The sequence below is a fragment of the Hibiscus syriacus genome, unplaced genomic scaffold, assembly GCF_006381635.1.
Source record: "Hibiscus syriacus cultivar Baekdansim isolate YM2019G1 unplaced genomic scaffold, ASM638163v2 tig00110220_pilon, whole genome shotgun sequence".
Taxonomy (NCBI): domain Eukaryota; kingdom Viridiplantae; phylum Streptophyta; class Magnoliopsida; order Malvales; family Malvaceae; genus Hibiscus; species Hibiscus syriacus.
The window spans coordinates 158,782-168,778 of NW_024062634.1; the positions used below are offsets into that span (position 1 = coordinate 158,782).

General features: G+C 35.8%; 1 protein-coding gene and 1 long non-coding RNA gene across 2 annotated transcripts; one reads left to right on the forward strand and one right to left on the reverse strand.

The window, feature by feature from the left end:
* Positions 1-3,129: 3,129 nt before the first annotated feature.
* LOC120114123 (probable transcription factor At4g00390) lies at positions 3,130-4,593 on the reverse strand. The gene has a single exon (XM_039135121.1). It carries the CDS (start codon positions 4,506-4,508, stop codon positions 3,330-3,332), a length of 1,179 nt encoding a protein of 392 aa, XP_038991052.1. The 5' UTR covers positions 4,509-4,593; the 3' UTR covers positions 3,130-3,329.
* Positions 4,594-5,498: 905 nt separating this feature from the next.
* Positions 5,499-5,780, forward strand: LOC120114188. Its single transcript, XR_005515368.1, has 2 exons — positions 5,499-5,590; positions 5,679-5,780. It is a non-coding gene; the product is annotated as an uncharacterized LOC120114188 (long non-coding RNA).
* Positions 5,781-9,997: the final 4,217 nt, after the last annotated feature.

Genomic DNA, 9,997 nt, shown 5'->3' on the forward strand with positions numbered 1-9,997 from the left:
TGAAGAAAAATGAAGGTTGAGATTAAAAGTGTGTATAAATCATGCACGAGTTATTACCTTCTCAAAAAGTCATGTATTATAGGATGTGTAGTTTCACCACTTATAAACTTCATTATATCCCTTCTCATTTATGATGTAAGATTAATATTTTCCACTTCTCCAAGTCGTGACATTACTCTCCACTTAATTTTGTGACGCACTTATCATGGTCATCGTCACGGTTATTCACCTGTCTACCTCGTCAACGAAGGCGTTCATCGTGAAATCAGACAGTCAAAAAGTTACTTTGATACCACTTGTCACATAGTCATTATCATGTTCTCAAAGACATAACTGATAGAAAGTATAATGCCATTGCTTATAAATTTCATGACCTTCATTTTTCTTATGTGAGATTAATGTTTGACGATATTACTTGTTATAACTAATTGTTAATCAGAATTCGATTAGACAAAAAAAATATAGCCCGAAAAGTATAAGATCATTGAATTATATTTGTAGCAATCAATCAGAGGTTAAATAGCAACACCTTTTCTTTTATAATTAATAGCTCAATTGTCAATTTTAGATCGACAATAGACATGTCGTGTAATGGCATTGCTTGGATGCACGAGGAATTACGAATGCCACGTTTCCATGTCTCAATTCTTTCTATATTGCACAAACTGAGCTAACTCGATGGTATTCTTTGAGGTCCCGAATTCGAACACCATAAATGGCAAGAATGTGAACGTTTAAAGTTAAAAATTCTTTCTATATAAATTCAATGCCTCTAGTGCTTGTAGAGTCCATGAATCTTTCTATCTTTTCTCAACCTTTCTCTTCACATTATATGATCCTATACGAGCCTTCTTCTACATGTTCATTTTCCCCACCTTTCTCCCCCACTCTCATCCATCTTTGATCCATTAACCAGTTGGTATTTTCACCTGTCCGATGGAAGATACAACGAATGGGTAAGTCCCGGAACCTCGAACGGTTCACGAACGAAGTCACTCCACCTCGGTTAGTCGCCGTTTCCAAGCGTCAGTTGATGTGAACTTTAGCCTCCACGAACATGTTCGTCACCGATGTGTGGTGAAGAGGGATTTTGGCTTTCGAGGCAACTTGAGAGCTCGATGCTATTGTTCCTCATGCGGATGGCTAAGACAAATTGAAACTGAACGGCTCTGTTTCTAAAATTGGTTGATTAAGGGGATTCAATAATGGTTTAATTTAATGACATGAATAAGTAGATTAGGTGAAGCAACCGTTTTTGCTACGTTTTTGCAAGCAATATTGTGTCTGCTTTCGCCTTGTTTGCATTGTTTTCCGTCTGTTTTTCTTTTTTAGATTGTCCTGGAAAATTTCTTAACTGCAGATGATGAGATTAGTGTCGAGTTTCATGAGTTGTTACCAGCAACAAAGATTTCAGTTCTTTTACTTTTTGACTTTAATTAAATAATAATAGTAATAATCAAATATAAACTCACTCTCTATGGTTAAAATTTGATTAAATATATTTGTTAAATTCATGATCGTTGAATATTATATATCTATCTTTGTGAACCTAGCTATCTTATTAGCTAAAGGATTGTTTTTATCCTTTGAGATCTCGAGTTCGAGTAATATGTATACAGTGATATAAGCGTTTACTGTCAAATGATCAAAATTTTTAAACATATATTACCTCGTTTTCACCTCATATTTATAAAAAAAAATAATTGGAAAATTGTAAACACCTCAAGTTCGGTGGTATTGGAGTTGTTTACTCTAAGGGTGCGTTTGATTCACGGAATGTAAGATTATTAATGTGAATAAGATTACTGTGAATGTTGTATTTTATGTTTGGTTGGCTTAGCAGGAATGTAAGATTACCGTGTTTGATTAAAAGAATAAAAGATTATTGAAATGTATATTTGATCAAATTATCCTTATTATATATTTGTTTTTTTACAAATTGAAAAATATTTATATATTTTCTTTAAAAAATTTAAATTCATAAAATTCATATAATTTTTTTACAAAATTAAAAATATAAAAAAATTTAATGAAAAGGTAAAATTTTATTTTAACCCCTGAATTTCATATAAAATTTTAATTATAGAATTTAACATTCGTAGAATTTTTATTATTCGATGACAGAATAAGGATATTTTTAAAAGAAAAAAAAATTAAGAACATTTTAGTCCAAAACGCCGGTAATCCAACAATATCCAAGGAAAGGGAAGTAATGACATTCTCGGTAATATACCCCTAAAAAAATTATGAACTATCAGTTGATTGGGGCTTGGATGAAAATTATGTTAGTAGGAACAAAATATGAATGGTTTACATTGGTGGGCAACTGACATATGCCATATTGAACTATACTGTTGAACTAAAAAGCAAAACCACACCATTCCAAATAAGAAGCTTTCACAAAGATCACTAGTTCACTACACCCCTGTATGCATATTCTATATAAAGAAAACAAATGGCCACCTGAAAAGCAAAACTAAAATGTTCACCTTCAAAGGTCTCTTACTTGAAACACGATGTTCAAGAAGAGTATCACAATGAGACAACCAAGACATTTCAGATTGCATCATAAGCTTTGGCCAGGCATAGCTAAATGGAACGAGTTTTAAAATGAAAGAGATAAATATCGATTCAATAGATACAATGTAATATGCCAGAAGAGAAACTACAATAGGATAAAATTGAAACCAGAACAAACGCAACAATCATCAGAAACATTCATATAACTAAGCGGAGCTTTTATGTTGTGGCATTCATTTCTAGAAACAATATTGATAATCAGAGGGATCGATTGTTATCAAGGTCCCTGGCAGGAATGAGAAAACTAGACCAGTCACCAGACCATGTTTCTTAAGAAAGAAGACACAATAGTGGCTAGAAGGAGCATGTCATAATACATTCATAGCAGAAGAATTTAATCAAAGAACCTGTGGCCACCTGATCGAAAGGGAAATACAGCAGTTTCATGAAAGGATCAGTTCACACAAAGAAAAGAAGGGAATAAAAGAACTGAACGAAGACGGTCGAAAAATCACAAGCCACCATCCTGAAACGCACACAACATTAGAAACATTGTTCTCAAATAAAACCATAAATATGATGGAATAAAAATCATGAGATAAATTCAGATCAAAGAAAATAAGATAAAAAAGATTAATCAAATCCAGACATAACAAAATATGCAAGTACTTGCTATTACGCAGATAAGCAACCGAAAAACACAGATACCCTACAATTGGATACACAAAGCATTCTTTATCTAATAAACGCAATAAGTTAACATTCTTCAAAATGCACATGAAAAATCAATCACTTATTATACTAGCGCTCTATTTGTCTTCGGACTTATAACATTCCAGCAACAACTTGACATGCTCCTTGACCAATTCACTTCGCTCAATGAACAGCTCCAATTCGGCGATTTGCAATTTCCTCCATTTCACCTCCAAAGTTGATTTCTTTTCGCTGTCAACCATATCTAAACCATGCTTTAGAACTTCCTCTTCCAAGCTCGACACACCGAACCTCTTATCAAACAAGCTACTAACCGAACTCTTAGGCACCTTATCGACCTCCATTGGCACACCAACATAAACTTTTTTATCAGGTGAAGAATGCAACTCTGCTTTCAATGCAACTACTGCCTTATTATTTGCCTTGGCTTTCCCATTAGATTTAGCAGCTGAAGACTCAACTTTCCCACTAATCCCTTCTTTGCCCCATATCTTTTTCGACAGATCAAAAGCATTCTGTTCATGGGCTTTAGAAAAAGTTCGATCCTCGCCCTTTTTACCTTTCCCGGAATTGTTTTCAAACTTTTTCTTTAACCTTCTAATCTTATCCATCAACTGTGCTTTCGTAACATCAGTATGAATCGATTTCTTAACAAAATCATAAAACGCATTCATATCAGCACAAGGATCAGCCCCTCTTTTAGCAGAGTAATCCAACATACCTTTCAACAGAGCAATCTCATCGTCTTCACTGAATAACCGCTGGAAAAGCTGCTTCTTCGCATCTTCACCGGTTTTTTTCACCTCCTCAACGGCAGGAGTCTCGGTATTATTCCCTTCTTCCACGGCTTTCTTCTTGGGTCGTTTCGCCTCCTTGGCATCTAGCTCCGTCTCGCCAGGCCGTTTCGACGAACAAGCCCTAATGGGAGAAGACAAGGGTTTGTTGGATCTGGGTTTCTTCGCGTTCATATCCTCCATTGGTTCCGTCGCAAGAGGCCTGACATTCGGCGTGGCAGTGTCTGATTCGGATTCGGATTCCGACTCAGACCCGGATTCCTCAGATGCTTCATTCCCAACGACGGCTGTTGCGGAGGCGGGCTTCCTGGGAGGCGGGCTCTTTTGGATCAACGGAGTAGACTGGGTTTGGGGTTCTTCATCGTCTTCATCGTCCTCGGATGAAGATCCAACTTCTTCGTCCTCGGAATTAGTCTCCTCATCTTCAGAAGTAGAAGCGGCAGGTGGGACTTCAATGTGGTTTGAACGCTTCGGTGCCATCGATTTTCAATAGAGAGAAAGGGGCAGAGAGAGGCTGATTAGGGTTTTGGTTTTGGTTTGATTGTTTTATTAGGAAGAGAAGTGTGGAAGGTTGAATCGAACGTTCATAAAGAAAATAGATATCCAGTCGGAGTATCCGAGTCCGACTCACCTCCGATTTTGATTTACTAAATTTACTTTGGGTAAATTTTGTAAATAATCCATCTTACTTTAGATTACTTTTTAATCTTCTAAAAAATTATAAATTAATCATTAAATTTAAAAGAAATAATAAATTTATATGTTTCCATCTATGATGTGAAATTAATAAATTTTATACAACAACATATTTAGCTCTTAAATTTAAAATCTTGTTAATAATTTAAAACCTTTTTAGAATTAAGAGTATTTTATAAAAAAAATTAAGATTATGTATATACACACCTTAAAAAGAGGGGGTGAATATAATATTATGGAGTGAACGACATTAATCCCACATTAATGTTTTAACTTCAAGACATCCTATATTCATGGGGACTATTTACGTATTTTACCCAATTACCTTTTTTTTTCCCAAATGAGCTTTAGGCGTTGGGTCGAGCATTGTTATTTTTGAGCCTTTTGCAAATTTTCTAACGGCTCATTTTATATTTTCGTCGGCTTTTAGAGTGTTGGGCTTTGCTTTCGGTCTACTGCTTCTGATATTTAATCCATCCACTCTTTCCAGTCCGATTGATAACGCCATAAAAGAAGGTTCATTGAATCGGTTTATATGATGTTATCACGGGAGTTGATTTAAGTGATAAGTAATTCGATATCGTTTAAGTAGGTTTTAAGTTCGAATCTTTATGTATGTAGAAAATCTCTGTTAGGTGATTCACCCACCAAAGTTAAGTGTGCGACCCGGGTCGATCTAGATAAATCAAGGAAAAACCTTGAAAACCAGAAGGAAAACAAAAAAAATCAGATTATATGACGTTAAAATAATTGCAGGCTTAATTTAAAACCTGTTAGTTACCGAAGATGGTGTATGACTACTATGCATCTGGTGCAGAGAACCAATGGACATTGCAGGAGAATAGGAATGCATTCTCCAGGATCCTGTGAGCATTTTTCTTCAATCTGTCATTGCCAAATTGCTTAGGCCTTAATTTGTTGACATTCTTTATTCTTTGTTCGTATACTGCGTAGGTTTCGTCCTCGCATTCTTATCGATGTAAGCAATATCGACATGAATACAACTGTTCTGGGATTCAAGATATCAATGCCCATCATGCTTGCCCCACAGCCATGCAGAAAATGGCTCATCATGAAGGTATGGAACTGTTCTTTCCATAGGACTGAATATTTTTTTTTGCTCTCTCATGACTGATCCTACTGCGTTTACGTGAAGCGGTGTAATCGGATCAGTGCTGCTGCAACCGATTTAGTTTATTTGTTAATCATTAGTACTACAACTGGTTTGCAGACGTAATATGGAACGAAGCTTTGTTGTTTCATGGAAGTTAATTTGATTGACAACCTCTAATGATGAGATCCTTCGATTTGTGACGGGAGTATGCAACAGCTAGGGCTGCATCACCTGCTGGAACAATCATGGTTTGATTTCTCATTCCGAACTTTCCGTTCGAACAATTATCCTTAGCTAATCCGATACCGACACTTCTTGTGAACTAGCAGGCTAGAATAACCATCTTTGTTTCTTAGTATACCTCAAATAGAATCCCTTCATTTGCTTGATATGTTCATGTTTCAGTTGTTCTTCGTGATCGAACTGGATTATCGAATCTAATTCATTCATTAATTGCTTGCTGATCATTTCAGACATTATCCTCATGGGCTACTTCTAGCGTCGAGGAGGTTGCTTCGACCGGACCCGGCAATCGGTTTTTCCAACTCTATGTAAATTTTTTAAAAAATGATACTTCGATGTCCTATGTGTTCAAGACCAATTTGACACATTTTCATATGACTGGTCTCCTTGCAGATTCAAGTTACACTCACAGAGTCTTCTGTTTTAATATTTCCTTGCAGATTCACTTTACCACCATTTTTGATTTGAAGGCCTGGACCTTGGGTGAGTGGTCCTATTAACTCTAAACTTAATCAATCTACTAATGAGATGAGCTTTTGTTTCCTCTGATTCTTAGTTTGTTCTTTCGAGCCATACAGGCCGATGACTCGGGGCTTGCTTCGTATCCATGTAATCAATCCCCTCGACTTTTGTAAAACCTTTGGCAACCAACCTGGCTTTGTGACTATCAGCCAGGCCATCAACCTTTATACTTTACACGATAAACCCCTTTGCAGTCAACAACATTCTTTCCGTCAGGCAATGGAACGATGGTCCAAGTATCAAGGAACTCCATAGCTCGAAGTTCATCGTCTATAACATCTCGCCAAACTGAGGACTTGACAGCTTGATGGTAAAATGATGGCTCAAACTGGGCAGAGATATTAGCAATAAAACCCCCCTATGCATGTGATAGTCTTGAAGAAGACAAAAAATTCTCAATAGGATACAAACAACCAGAAGACGTATTGTTGCAGTAATACTTCTGAAGATATGATGGTTTTTGAACAAGACGAGAAGAACGTCGAACAGGAAGTGGAGCAGCAGTGTCAACGGAACTAACTGCGACATCGGTTGAAACCACAAGTTCCTCCAAAATAGGCTCAGGAGAAGGAGAAGACTGCTGAATAGTTACTGAATCATTTGTGCAGGCTGAACCTCTGAGACACGTGGAGAATCAACATAGTAATATATAATATGAGACAAACAGAAGTCCTAAAAACATCAATGCAATGATCAGTCAAAGAGATATTCTGAAAAGGAAACAATCTCTCGTGAAAAACCACATTACGTGAAACAACTATTTTCTGAGTTTGCAACACATATACATGATACCCCTTCACCCTACGAAGATATCCAAGAAACACAGCAGACAAAGCACGAGCCGAGAACTTTTCTTGATGTGTCTTTAATGTGGAAACAAAACAAAGGCACCCAAAAGTTCGTAGATGACTGTAATCTGGTAAACGACCATACAGGACTTCATATGGAGATTTATTTTCCAAGACAGGTGATGGAAGTCGATTGATCAAGTAAGTCGCAGTGAGTAAACAATCACCCCAAAATTTAATTGGCACCCTTGATTGAAAGTACAAAGCTCAAGCAACAGCTAGAAAATGTTGGTGTCTTCTCTCAACCACAGAGTTTTGTTGAGGCGTCTCCACACATGAAAATTGGTGAAGTATTCCCAAGCTAGCAAACAACTCAGTAAACGGTTAATTCAGGGGCATTATCTGATCGGAAACATTTATATCAAACCCAAATTGTTTCTTTGCCATAGAAATGAAAGCATGTATGATTAAATTAACATCAGATTTGTGTTGCAACAAATAAATCCAGGTAGATTTCGAAAAATCATCAACCAAAGTAAGAAATGAAGTTTGTCCAAAATATGTTTTATGCTTGTAAGGTCCCCATATATCACAGTGAATTAATTCAAATGATCGTGTAGTATGAGAACAAGAAATAGGAAAAGATAATCTTTGTTGCTTAGCCAATGGGCAAATTTGACAAGGGCCTCGCATATTTACATTCTTTAGAGATAAAGCATCCTTAAGAAGATGCATGACATGAGAACTAGGATGACCCAATTTACTATGCCAAGCAACGAAAGAATCATTAGAAACATTGTTACAAACAACACTGGATTTAAAAGAAGACATCCGCAACAAGTAGAGTCTTTGAAATAGCTCACCCTTCTCAATCACCCGATGAAGGTCCTGAATTAAATAGTTCATTATGCAAAACAACACATTCAGATCAGAAGCGTTCAACAAAGCACTAACAGATAACATATTGAAGCAAAAATCTGGAACGAACAACACAACATGTAAAATAAAATCAGGAAAAAAACGAATTAATTGAATATCATATATGTCTCGAAGCCCTCGAATCCAAAATCCAAAATCTTACCTTACATGACAGTATTAATTGAAGTAGTGGGAATGTCCAAAGAAGATGCAGTGTGCAGCTGAGAGATAATCATGGCAATCAATTGCTGACATTGCTTGGGAGTAAGATCTTCATTAACTGCAGAAGAGCCTTGCTGAGAAACACATAATTTGTATGAGCCGCTTAAGTATCCTTACCACGAGAAACCGAAGACGAACTCGAAGAAGACCAATTCTTGGAATTATAGCCAGGAGGGTAACCGATCAACTTATAGCATTTATCTTTTGTGTGGCCAAGAATGTTACAATAACTACACAAGGGTCTATTCTTGCGATTACCAGTGCCAGAATGAGCCTTAACAGCAAAGGTAGGTAGGCTCAGAAATGGGGTGAACATTCTTTACATTTCGTTGATTCTCTTCTTGAACAATCAAAGAAAACACTTTTGAAATGGGAGGAAGAGGATCCATCAAGACAATTTGTCCCCTGATATGAGCATAAGACTCATTTAACCCCATTAGAAATTGTATTACCTCCTCCTACTGTTGTTCAGCAATCATACGTTACACCCCTCCACAAGAACATTGAAAGCAACTACATAACTGCTCAATCGAAAACAATTCATCCCAAACAATCTTTAACCGAGTGTAGTAATTTCTTACTGACATTTGATCTCGCACGAGCTCACACGACGCTAATTCAATTGAAACAAACGCGGACCATTCGATTGTTGGAAACGATCAATCAAATCTTTCCACATACCGGTTGTGATTGTATGATAAAGTAAACTTGCAGCAATATCTTTGGAAACCAAATTCAGAATCCAAGAATTCACTAAATTGTTGGCTCGTGTCATTGAACAGATCTACCAAGGACGGATCAAGAGCCTCAATCTAATCGTCAACAAAACCAAGCTTGTTCTTGGCAGAAAGAGTTACCAAAATCTTTTCCAACTATGGAAGCTGTTGTTGGAAAGCGACCGAGTTACCAAAATCATGTTGGGATTATTAGATTGATGCAAGTAATAGAGATTGGTCTCATTATTACAGCTATCATTTAAGGAATTAACCATGGTGAAGTGTGAAAAGCAAAACTACTGATACCATATAACGAATACGAAAACAAGAATGAAAAAACTTCTGTTTTTCATAGATCAAATAAAAAATGATACAAAGTGGTTTATATACACAGCTATAATACCTTAACTAACAAAGCTTTAATACAAAATCTAACCATAAATCTTAACTAACCAGCAATTAATATAACCTAATATTTTTTAATCATTAATAGAATCAAACTTTTTTTAAAAAAAAAATAATTAACATAACCGAATAAAATTCGATTAATTGGTCGGTTAACCGAATTAACCAAAATTTATAAATAATATATATTATATATTAAATATTTTATATTTTTTGTTAATTTGGTCGGTTAATTCAGTTCAAACCGAAGTTTAAACACTCTAATATATAAATAATATATATATATATATATATATATATATATATATATAATATTTAATAATTTTGGTTAATTCGTTTAACCCA

What these genes read in the sequence shown, in the direction of transcription:
- LOC120114123 (XM_039135121.1), bottom strand. Translation starts at nt 4,508, where the DNA reads ATGGCACCGAAGCGTTCAAACCACATTGAAGTCCCACCTGCCGCTTCT.